General features: G+C 39.5%; 1 protein-coding gene across 2 annotated transcripts in view; it reads left to right on the top strand.

Annotated features, from left to right (window-relative positions):
- GCC2 (GRIP and coiled-coil domain containing 2) overlaps nt 1–11627 on the top strand; it is a 49321-nt gene extending 37694 nt beyond the window's left edge. For both annotated transcript variants that reach the window (XM_038404876.2, XM_043509757.1), the window contains 5 exons: nt 138–355; nt 1713–1907; nt 4007–4146; nt 5301–5502; nt 7259–11627. In XM_038404876.2, the coding sequence (XP_038260804.1) occupies nt 138–355; nt 1713–1907; nt 4007–4146; nt 5301–5502; nt 7259–7329 (826 nt within the window). In that variant the 3' untranslated portion in view covers nt 7330–11627. The remainder of the gene's footprint in view (nt 1–137; nt 356–1712; nt 1908–4006; nt 4147–5300; nt 5503–7258) is intronic.
- Nucleotides 11628–12315: the final 688 nt, after the last annotated feature.

Here is a 12315-nt window from a genome sequence, read left to right as displayed (position 1 = left end):
CGGACCTGATAATTGAACCTGGGTCTTTTGCTTAGCAGTGAAGCATGAGGCACAATTTTTTTCCTTAGGTTGGCATAATTAGTGGAAAAAAATAACATAATTGGGAATCATCTATAAGATAAACATTCATCTTTCAGGGTCTGTACTATACAGTCTGAGAACATGGTGTTGAAGTCAGAGCATGCACAGACTGTGAGTCAGCTGACGACCCAGAATGAAGCTGTTCGGAACAGTTTCAGAGATCAAGTGAGGCATTTGCAAGAAGAGCATAGGAAGACTGTAGAGACGTTGCAACAGCAGCTATCCAAAGTAGAAGCCCAATTCTTCCAACTTAAGAGTGAACCTAGTACAAGAGGTAAGTTTGTACAGTCCTGCAGCCCAAAAAATCCCTTTTTGTTGATTATTCATGTTTAGCTAACTGGCAGACTGATTCATCACTTCTCTGTAGTTGGTAATCATACAAACATCTCCAAAAATATATGGTGTTCCCATTTACCAACTGTTTTTTACATATAAAATGATAAGCACCGATATTGGTTTTATAGATTAGAAACCTAACCTAAGCTGGTAGTCCTCAAATGTTTTTGGGCTACACAGTGACATGTATAGAGTGAATTGGTGGTCTTAGCTCATTTCAGTATTATAAAGTCAGTATTATAAAGATTACCATCTGAATTGGCACCCTTGTTGGCAGTCTCAGAAAATAAATTGAAGACTGATTCTGGAAGCTGAGCTAAAGTCACTTTTAGAAGGAGTCTCCCCAGTTCAGGATCTAGGCACATTGTAGGGGGGCACGCACAGGGGAAGAAGGGGCTTGTGTTTATGCTGCTTCTGCTTGTACTTTATTTCATCTGAGGTTGTGTCTCTGTCTCTTTTTCCACATCTGTCAACATGCAACTTTCAAAAACACTAAAATCCCTTAAGGTTTAGTTTCTAAATTGAAACACACTACAATTTTATTTAAAAAAAATCCCTCACCACTGTTACTGAACCATATACTAATTATGGTTAAATGAACAGGTGTGCTGTGAAATGCTTACCCTTCCAAAAGAGTAAAAAACTAACCCTTGGTCTTTATCGTTCTAAAGGTAAAACTAGCACCATCCTTTCATATTTTTAGCATATGTACTGAAAAGAGATATGATGATCCAGAATGTTTTCTGCTGGGAGTTGTGTGGGTAAGTGGGCACGGACCAGAAACTGGACTGAGACAACCCGTTTGGTTCATTGGTGCAATCTCTTAGGGGATGATTGTCCAGCTTTTCACTCCTCCTTTCCCTTTCACTGTGGCTGTAGGATTAATGCATCTCATCTCTGGTCTTACTTTCCACCTCCCCCACTGCCCAAATTTAAGATGGTTACACCAGTGACTTATTTCACAAAGGTCATTTAAAAGACTCTTTAAATCACTGGTAATCTGGGCTCTGGTTATAGTGGTGTTTTTGAAGTGAAAGGCTGTGTTTTATATTGTGAAATATGCTTTATTCATATTCATTTATTCTTTAAGGATGACTGAACTTCTCACATGATGCTTTGTTTCAGTTTACTGCTTATATACATCTCCTTAATTTAAGGTGCTAAAAGATGTATTCAACATCTTTAGTTCTCACATTCTCCTTCGCATTCGGTTGAGTGGCTTCTGGATGATCATTCCCAGCAATAGAGCAGTGTTATTTATTAATGTATGCCATCCTAAAGAAATTCTTTTTCAGGTCCATCTGTTTCAAACCTGCCAGTGAAGAACTTGCGAGAACGGAGAAACACTGACCTTCCTCTTCTTGATGTGCACACTGTAGCTAGGGAAGAGGGAGAAGGAATGGAAACAACTGACACAGAGTCTGTGTCTTCTGCCAGTACCTATATGCCATCATTGGAACAACTTCTTAATTCTCCTGAAGCAAAATTTGGCAAGTAAAACCTTTTTTAAATAATAAATGTTTAAGTACTTAACTAATTTGAGTTATAGAATCAGTATTACTTGGTACTCCTCTGGGTGCCATAGAAAGTTGTCCTTAGAGCATTGAGATACTTGTTATTCTTTCTCCCACTTTACTACCATAACTTTTTTTCCCTGGTGTTGCAGCAACCTTGGGTGGGATTTAAGCACCTGACAGCCACTTCAGATGCCTAAGTCCATAATCTAGATCCTCAAAACCTCTGTTCAGCTGCCACCTAATCATATAGACACCTAAACTCCCTAGACACCTAAATTTCCACTGGTAAGGTCCCCTAAGTGCCTACATTTTTTCCAAAGATCTCACTTGCAAGGCCCCATACAGTAGACGTGCTCAGAGGCCAGCATAGATCAATGCATAAAATGGAGTAGAATGTGGTGGTGATGACCTTTTACCCAGTTGCCTCATGGTTAGAGCACTCATGTAGGTTGTGAGAGGCCCAGGTTCAAGTCCCCCTTAGCCTGATGTGGAGCAGGGACTTGAATATGGGTCTCCCACATCCCAGAGGAATGCCCTAACACACACACTCTGGTGTAATGAGTATTTTTAAATATATTTTTATACAAGTGGAACAGCTTCAACAGAAGAGATTGAGTCTCACCCCAGGAATACCCCTTAGCTCAGTGGGATGTGGGAGAGCTGGGTTCAAGTCCTTGCTTTACATCAGGCAGAGTGGGGATTCAAGCCAGTTCTCCTGCATCCTGGGGGAGTGTTTAACCACTGGGCTATGGGTTAAAATGTGTGTGTGTGCGCGCGCACAAAAATGAGTGACTTGGATTAGGCACCTATCCCCAGGAGATGGTTCGTGGCTGTGACACCTGAATGGAGATACGCACCTAACTCCCTTTGAGGGGGAGGACTTAGGCCACACCCCTCTCCTGAGCATTTCCTACTGGCTAGCTTAGATGGCTCTCCACTCAACATGCTGGCTTCTGTAAATCCCCCTTTTTAGGTACCTGACTCTCCTCAGGCATTGTATAGAAAACCTGGGCTCCTAACTCAGGGTTGTGAATTCCACTTGGCAGCAGGTCATCTAAAAGTTAGGTGCTGTAGCGCTCAGCTTGAGTTGCACCTTAAGAATCCCACTCCTTCTAATAGAGCATTAGACACTGCTGCTATGACAAACATTGCTACTTGAGGAGTTGGCTGAGGTTTATGAGAGTAATTTAGCATCTTCTAGGGGTTAGAAATCTGAACTTTGATTCCTTCATATTGCAGACATTAGACCCCTATGCTTTATTAGCACTTAGTGTACATTCACATTTTATTAATTTTTGTATAAGCTTTGTCCTCGAATAGGGATTAAGGGTTATATTAATTACATTTTTTATTCATGGATTCCAAGACTACTTAAATTTTTTTTTTTTTTTTTACAAAATTACATTTAGGGACTTTCATGGGAAGGAGAACAGATGGATGAATGAGTACATAAACTGTAGGAACTGTGAGTGTGAAGAGAACAGCTCAGAATACTGCATTGAAGGCTATTAAGTTTTCATCCAACTCCTATTAAATTCAAACACAAAATTTCCACTGGCTTTAAAGTGAGCTGGATTGGGCTACTGAAGAACATGGGATCAGTAGGAACTTGTGCCAAAGTGCATGGATTTGCTTTTCAAGTCGCAAAAAAGTAGAGCAGGGAAATGCAGGACAACCAGCTAATTGTACAGATATGACAAGCAAGTCCAAAAACAGTTTTGAGGAAATATTGAAATCCTCCGAAAGGAAAAACAACCCAGGAGGTGCCTCCCCCAAACCTTTAAAGAAACACTGAAGTCAGAGTCTACAAAAATAGTTTGGTTGCTACAGACTCTTTTTAGTACTTTTTTAAGTTTTGTGTATATACAAAAAAAATCACAAACCAAAAATTTGGCATCAAGAATAGAAATGGGTGGTGATGTAAAATCTAACTTCTCAGAGTTTTTCATTGCTATGATTTGATGTTGCCACCATGACACCAGTGTAATTCTGAAAAATGTCCCTGATAAACCATCACTCCGAATGTAAAGTAAACTGCAAAGTAATTATTTTTTTGAAATATAAAATTGCAGAGCCACCTCAATGGCAAACAGAACTCACCAAAGAAGAGTTGGTCCAGAAGCTAAACATAACAACAAAAAGTGCTGATCATTTGAATGGATTGCTTCATGAATCGGAAGCAACCAATGCAATATTAATGGAACAAATTAAGGTTAGTAGCCATTCATTCACTGACATTTTAGATATGGCTCTTTAGGGGGGCTTGTTTGTTTGTTTTTGTTTACTGTATGTATGTATGTGTCCCAAAGCAAATCCTTTTATACTTTCATACCAAATTAGTTGTTTCACAAAACTTATTATTCAAATTTGAATGTTTGAAATTTGGTAAGATGCAAAATTTAACTACCTGTAATTTTTTCAAATTCCACATATGTACATAACATTGCCAAAATACACCCAGTACTTGGTAAGATAAGTCAGTTCTCACATGCAAAAAAAGACATAATTTCTTCTCAGAAAAAAGCACACAGTTTAAGTTAAAATTATTCTTCCCATGTAACTAATTTTCCTTTTTCTCCTTCCCCGTCTTTCCCCCATCCTTCTTAAGGGTCTTAAGTGCACCTTTACTCAATGGATGTAAATGTTGGTTGAGCTTAAGATTCCTTGGATTCTCGAATACTGAGCTGATATAGCATCCGATGACAGTTACTTACCTAATTTTATTTTAGGAGTTACTCAATTTGATCAGTGTTGGTGGATTCAAAGCAGTTGTTTTCAAAGACTGTGTTTTAACTCCTTAGTTAACAAAGCCAGTTTGCATTTTCTGCAGCTGCAGGTAACAGCTTTTTGAAGCCAGTCTTCAAAACAGCATTCTTGTGAGGTGCACAGTCTGTTAATATCAAAATTTGGGTGCATACTACTTGTTTTGCTATATAAATATTTCCTAATTAGATGAGTGAATAGTTTGCCAAAACATAACCCAAGTAACACATCTACTCAACTCTTTGCATTTTATTCCTGATCACCAGAATTGCCCAGTCTGTATCTTGTTCCCCCATACTTTCTTTATACAACTAAATTGCTTGTAACTAATATTGCAAAACTCTTCCAAAAAAGTGTTTAAGATTATAAATAAGTTAAATGAATTCTGAACCAACAGTGTTATCTGGAGGCCAGCTGTACATTTTAGGCCCCAGGGGATCTTTGCCCAGAACACATTTTATGTAAACTACTGAACACTTTCAATACCTTATTGCATGTTTAATACACATGTGCTTTGTTCCTCAGAGTAGTCTGTATTCCGTCGTTCATTTTATAAAAATCAGTAAGAAAATGTAATATTTAATGGTTTCTTTCTGCCTGCAGCTTCTTAAGAGTGAAGTAAGACGACTGGAAAGGAACCAAGAGCGAGAGAAGTCTGTTGCTAATCTGGAATACTTGAAAAATGTTCTGCTGCAATTTATATTTCTGAAGGCAGGCAGTGAAAGAGAGAGGCTTCTTCCAGTAATGGATACCATGTTGCAGCTCAGCCCTGAAGAGAGAGGAAAACTTGTTGCAATTGCCCAGGGTATGAGAGGTACTTGTGTTTTATCAAAAAGTTGCAGAAACAGAATATGAAAGTAGAAAAGACAAAATGAAATGTGGTGTGACTTCCTTCTGTGCAGATCTTCCAGAACAGTAAAGCTCAAGAACATGGAGTAAACAGACAGGGAATAGAACTATTCTGGTCATTTAGGAGGGAGTTAAGATATTCATAACTGTAATAAAACAAGACAGTTAGCCAAAAGTTAAAAATAAAATTCACTCTGCAATTTGAAATAGGCTTTTTGTATTATCCCATTCAAAACATTTTTATTGGGTATTTGTTATTTTCCCTATTTAACTAATTACAATTTCCCTAAACATTTTAGATTGTCAGCAGTGTGTGCCCTTTCCAGATCATTTTTAAAATAGGGAATAAGTCAGTTACTGCTGAACATAAACTAAGGAGAAGTGAGCATGACAGTGAAATGTGTAGACACACTAATGCACTCAGTGGGAGGATTTATAATTGGAATGGCAAGGAAGAAAAGGTTCCTAGCATTGATTACTGCTGTTCTGATAATCGCTAGGGAATAGAGCTTACCACTAACCTGGGATCCTCAAGGTGAAGTCAATAAACAGCCCTTTTATCTCCTTTCCAAATGCAGACATGTTTCCTGAAATACTCTAATTGTCACCAACCCATAGATCGCGATTGACTGGTTGATCCTGGAGCCTCTACCAGTCGATCGCGATCTCCGGCTGCTAAAAGTCCAGCAGTGCAGTGGGGCTAGGCAGGCTCCCTGCCTGCACTGGCCCCATGCCGCTCCCAGAAGTGGCCAGCATGCCCCTGTGATTCCTGGGGCGGGGCAGGGGTCTCCACACACTGCTCCCGCAACTCCCATTGGCCAGGAATGGGGAACCGCAGCCAATGGGATCTGAGGGGGCAGTGCCTGGAGAGAGGGGTAGCATGCAGAGCCATGTGCCTCCCACCCCGCCTGGGTCGCAGGGGCGTGCTGGCCACTTCCGGGAGCGGTGTGGGGCTGGGAGAAGCAGGGAGCCTGCCTTAGTCTTGCTTTGCCACTGACCAGGAGCAGCCCGAGGTAAGTGCAGCCTGGCAGGAACATGCAACCCAAGCCCCAGCCCTTAGCCTCTTCCCAGATCTAGCACCCCATACCTGCTCCTGCACCCTGTATCCCCTCCTGCACTCCAACACTCTGCCCCAGCCCGGAGCCCCCTCCTGCACTCAAACTCTCTCCCAGAGCTTGCACCCCAACCCCCTGTCCCAGGCTCACCCCAGAGCCCCCTCCCACATTCCAAATCCCTCGGCCCCAGCCCAGAGCCCATACCCCCTCCTGAATCCCAAACGGCAAACCCCTGCCACAGCCCAGTGAAAGTGAGGGAGGGTGGAGGAGAGCAAGTGACAAAGGAATTGGGGGGATGGAGTGAGCGGGGCAGGGCCTCAGGGAACAGGCAGGGTAGATCCTGGGTTGCACTTAAATTCAAAAAGCGATCTTGTGTGTAAAAAGAGATCACTGCTCTAAACAAAGTGTACACTGGACAGTAGTGTTTAATGATGACAAAATCTGTCAATGTGGTGGCAGTTTTCCAGAGTGTATTTGAAAAAATATCTCTTCAAAAAAGATAACTGGTGAACATAAGGATGGGATTTCAATGTAGGAAAACTGACAGAAGTAAATGTTTTGTGTCTTTCCTGCATAAGACTGCATCATTCAGTTCACTTGTGCATAGTTGTTGTTTAGTGCTGGTGAAGATTATAAGCATATTTTTCCTCCTTTCAGGTGAGGAAGAAAGTGCATCACGGCCCTCTGGTTGGGCTTCGTACCTTCACAGTTGGTCAGGACTTCGATGAAATAATGGAAATCTTTTAGACATTTACATTCCACAATTGCACTAACAGAGAAATTTTACTATAGAAGAATAAACCTTATATGTGTAGCATTGACAGTTCTATTTTTTCTGATTTTGCAAATTACCTTAAGCAATGCATCTTAGCCTAAAAACTGGAATAGAGGATTTCTAAAGAATGTGCTCTATTACTTTGACTGCACCAAACTATTTCATTGTTTCTTCTAAACACATTTAGATTAAGCAAGCTGGTATTCAAGAATAAAATGAAAGGGTGAAAAGTTACTGATGACTTGAGAGCATAATTGGGCAAACTGATCACATTTTATTTTTATTAAAAATATCACAATTTAATAACTAGAACAATAGGTAAAATAATTCTTAGTAAAGTACTTCAAAAATACATTTTCAGTATGCTATTTTCACTCAATGAATGTGAAGAAAACGAACAATTTATATTATAAATCTGTTGTCCATATACTATAATCAAAGTCAAATCAAACTGTTTCCACTGCATGATGATCTTTCTAAAATACTGCATGGATCTTAAGAGAATTTGAAGATACTTGGCATTTTCTGTTTTGACTTTGGCTAAATTCTCAGTAAAGTTTGCAGTAAAAACAAATTCAGAATATAAAGCCTAGGGCCAAAGAGTTTAGTGACGGCTAAAACTTGTTCTGTGTTTGGGATATTAATATGTCGGATGGATATTCAAGTCCTGACATTGGATCAGATACTAGAGAGCGTTCAGAGAAGGCCCAGGAAAGACATTTTCAAGAATCAGTGGCACAGGTGGGCTGAAATTCTAGAGGAGAGGGCTTAAACTAAGGTATCTTTGTCTAAGGTTGGAATCTGCATAGGCAACATGAGGGTTGAGTAAAAAAGACCAGTCAAGAAGTTGTAAGCAGGCTCTTGCACCATCATGCTATACTGAAATAAAAGGACTTTGTTATAATGAATGAAGGTAGGAACGAAATCCCGAAGGAAGGATCTGAATTGGCTGAAGTTTACAATCCTAAATAAAACTGCCAGGAAAGAAGGAAGTGTGTTTGCTTGGAAAACTTTTATAGCAGATGCAGTTTGCAGGCATTCTAATGTAAAGAAATAACTCCCGTCTCTCTTTTCACTCCTCCTTGTCTCTCTGCCTTTTGGTCAAGTGGTTTGTGCTTCATTTTAGATTCTGCTACTTCATGGCTTTTCTGGAAACACCACTTCCATCTGTAAGAATAAGAATAATTCTGTTGTAAACAGTGCACTCATTTCCTCCCCCACTCCCTCCCCCTAGCTTCTGTGTGTATTTTGTTTGACTTTTTCCTCCTAGCCCATGCTGTCTTTTTCCTCTACGTATTCCAGTTCTGTTCTCTTAATTACTCCATTATTTGTGTGTAAATTTATTATGTACATATGCATTCTTCTCGCCTTCCATCCAAGACTTTTTCAGGCATTTATCACCTCTTCTCCAATATGCTCTTATTAAGTCCTAAAACTACACTTTTAAACACAGAGGAGAGGGAAGATGTACACTTAGACCCACCAGCACATCTTTCTCTACTACAGATACTGCTGCCATACCACACTGTACAAACACTAATCAGCAAGAGCAGGGTTAGGGAAAAGCAGTCCTGAGATTCTGGTGACCATTCCCCTAATAACATAGTATTAATCAGGATTGTGGTTAATCTGGCAGCAAGAACAGCAGTAGAGATTATCTTGCTATGAGAACAGAATTTCTGTTATGAGTGGTTATTGATATGAAAGTGACTATATGTAAATAACTTCTTAGTCATTTCCACTTCCAGTGTGTATTTCAAGTTCTGTTGACTTATTATATTGAGGGGAAAACATGTTTTTTAATAGCTATTTGCAGTTAGCACTGCAAAGCCAACATAGTTACTATAGAGTGCATCTTTTTTGGCACAAACCAGTTACCAATGCACTTCTTAAATTCTAGTTGCAGAATTGTCCTGGGTCATAGATGAGTCAGAAAGCACCCAATTTGACTTTCCAATCTAGGATTGCAGGCCTCACAATTAGAAAACCATCTTTTGAACAATTGCAACTGTGGAAGCTGAGACAAGACATGAAGCTGCCACTGTGGTGTTTTTTACAGTCATTTTCAGACTATAAGAACCCCTTCCACATCAATGATTTGTTTTAAATCATTAGATGTTAATCCTAATTTTTCTTTTTCACTGTCAGCTGTGATTAGTCTAATTAAAACAATGCCAGGACAAAGTTGGTGGTAAAAGATTCCAGTTTATAATATTTCACTCTTACATTTTTAAATCATAGCAGGAAAATGTCTGCACTGTTTCTTACGTTGACTTCAAAACTAGTTCAACTGAACATTAGCTGCTGTCATGATTCTTTTCTCCTTGAGTCTTTTCTGCACAATATCTGCACAACTGTTCGTTATAGAGAGGCTGTGACAGGTGAATCTTTCTCTCTTAAAATGTGTATTTCAGGTCCTAAGATTTTTATTTAACTTTGCAAACTGTGAATAACATTTTATGCTGCTTGCATACTTTAACTTTGACTGTATTAAATAGAAATGGCTTTTTGATTTGTTTTCAGGCTCTTGACTTGTATATCTGCTATTTTAGTGAAACTCAAATATTGTGCTCATGAATGTAATATACACTCCTTGCATATGCTTCTGCTACAAAGGAACATTACTGAGGCCTTGAAAGACCGTTGTCAAGAATATTTTAATAATTACAACTAAACATAATTGTATAATGTGTATGATACAATTGTCAGTGCTTTCAAAACAGTACAAATACTTTTCCAGGCTGTGGAAGAAACTTCAGCTGTAAGTAAGTGCCTGGATTTTTAAATATATAGTTACAGTAAACAGGATAGACAGGACATGTGGACTGGAAGCAGAATTATTTTGAATGGTAAATATATATTTTATTAACTTCCATTTTAGTATGCTAATAAAGCACCCTAGTTGTGACTCAAATTCCAAAAGGCAATTTAATTTGAAAATTAAAGCTGGCACTGTGTTGCTCATTTTTAAAGAGTATATGTTGGCCTCACTTTGGTTCTTTATGTTTACTATTTTTACAGTACCATGTTATCCTGAGTTGTTTACAGACTTGCAAGAAGACATGACCCCTGCCCCACAGAGTTTACATACTTAGGGCCAAATTAGGGGCTCCTCCCTAGCATTAGGAGGAAGAGGGTGTGAGGAGTAAGATGACATGACCCCACTTTCCACTCTTGGCCACAGTTTGACTGCAAATACTGGGGACTCCAAAAGAGCCTGCCAGTTCTGAAGCTAGTGCTAGAAACTGCAGAGGGAGAGTGTTTGGTTAGGGCCATGGCCCCACCCCCTGCATGTCTGTTGGCCTGTGGTTCGGCAGTTGCTACCTACACTTGCACAAGTCTGTAGCCCACTCCCTTTTGTTGCCTTACAAAGGTGGTGTTCGTGCAGGTGCCACCATTTGGCTTGTGCTTCTCTTTTCACTTGCAGAGGCACAGCTGTCCAGAGAGGCAGTCACATTGAATACTTTTTTTTAAATTCACTATTAAAACTTCTTTCCGAGGAGCACACTTAAACATATCCTGATTTTTTTTTTAAAAAATGAAACAAACACACACTTAAAGTATAACTGCTCCTTTGTTTATTCACAAGCAAATTTTGAGTGGGCCTGAAGGCAACCCCACTGAACATGCTCAGGTCCATCCTTTCTCTCGCATATCTACCTCCCAACCTTTTTGTACTAGCTCTGCTGCTGCTATGACCATGAAACACCTTTTTGCAGAGCCTGGGGAAGGCTGGCAGCATCCACAAAACAGCGAAACTGGGTGTACATGGTATCAGAAGTGCAAAGTGAACAAATGGAAGAGAACTTCTCTTTCTGTTGTAGTAATCGTAGGGGTTATTGGTAACAAAAGTAGATTAAAATGTTTGTTGGAAATGTGACTTAATTGATGGTCTCCTAATGTTCTATTGTTCATTTTGTTCAAAACGCATATTCACCTGAGTGTGTGCGCCTTTGTTCTGAATGCCTATTTTCTTTGATAATTTGAGTAAATGTTATTCAGGGTACTTCCTGTTATGGATTTGTCTTGCAGTACAAAAGTAAAAAGGTTTAAGATAGTAAAAAGTTGCATAACGTGAGTTATGGGTTTATTATAGAAATACTGGCACAATCCTAACTTGGGGATAGCATCACCATGTTGAAAATGAATGTGAAAATGTGTGTTGGGAGAAACATAATTTTAGAAATGTAATGTAAAATGACTGTCTTAGTGTATCTTATTAGGAAAATTATAAATGAACTTTAAAAAAGATTCCTGCTTTTGTTATTTGTCTGGCATATGCTACTAGACAGTAAATGGCTGACCTCTAGTAGTTGAGACTGATTAAAAAATGCTCAAAGTGCGGTGTTAGGGATGGGGGAGCTGCTTCAGAGATTATCTGGTTTAATGTACACATCAGCCACTCGAATCTGAAACTAACACTTTCACAAGGTTGGACTCTTCTTGCAAATAGCATCTAATTTCTTACGTGCGAGAATGATTTAAATTCAAATATATGTGCCTCTTGTCCAATTCCCCCAGTCTGTTTTCCTTGGATAAATATATACAGTCACCGTGAACTCATCCTGGTAAGAGAGGAAGGGTGAGGGAGTAAAACTGAAGGAATCATCTCTGTTGTTCCTTTGCTAATTAAATCTGCTTTAGCCTTGATCATTTTCTTTGTTGTGAATCAAGTTTTTGGGAAGCTTGTTGTGAAAATGCAGGAGAGAAGAAAGCAATTGTGCCAGCAGGAACCACTAGCTTGATATTTCAGACCTCGTCCTAGTAATTTTGGCAAGAATATTCTGAATCTGAGTGTCAGGGTTTGCTTCGAAATCAATTCTCATTTCTTATGGAAGCCCACGCCCAAGCTCTTGAAAATCTAGAAAAGACTGCATGACAGACTATACTAGCATGGCTATGCTGGCATAACCCCAGCCTACACTGACAGAAAGGGTTT

Source organism: Dermochelys coriacea, chromosome 1 (genome assembly GCF_009764565.3).
Source record: "Dermochelys coriacea isolate rDerCor1 chromosome 1, rDerCor1.pri.v4, whole genome shotgun sequence".
Taxonomy (NCBI): domain Eukaryota; kingdom Metazoa; phylum Chordata; order Testudines; family Dermochelyidae; genus Dermochelys; species Dermochelys coriacea.
The sequence above is the reverse complement of the archived record's forward strand: the minus strand, read 5'-3'. Positions and strand labels throughout refer to the sequence as shown.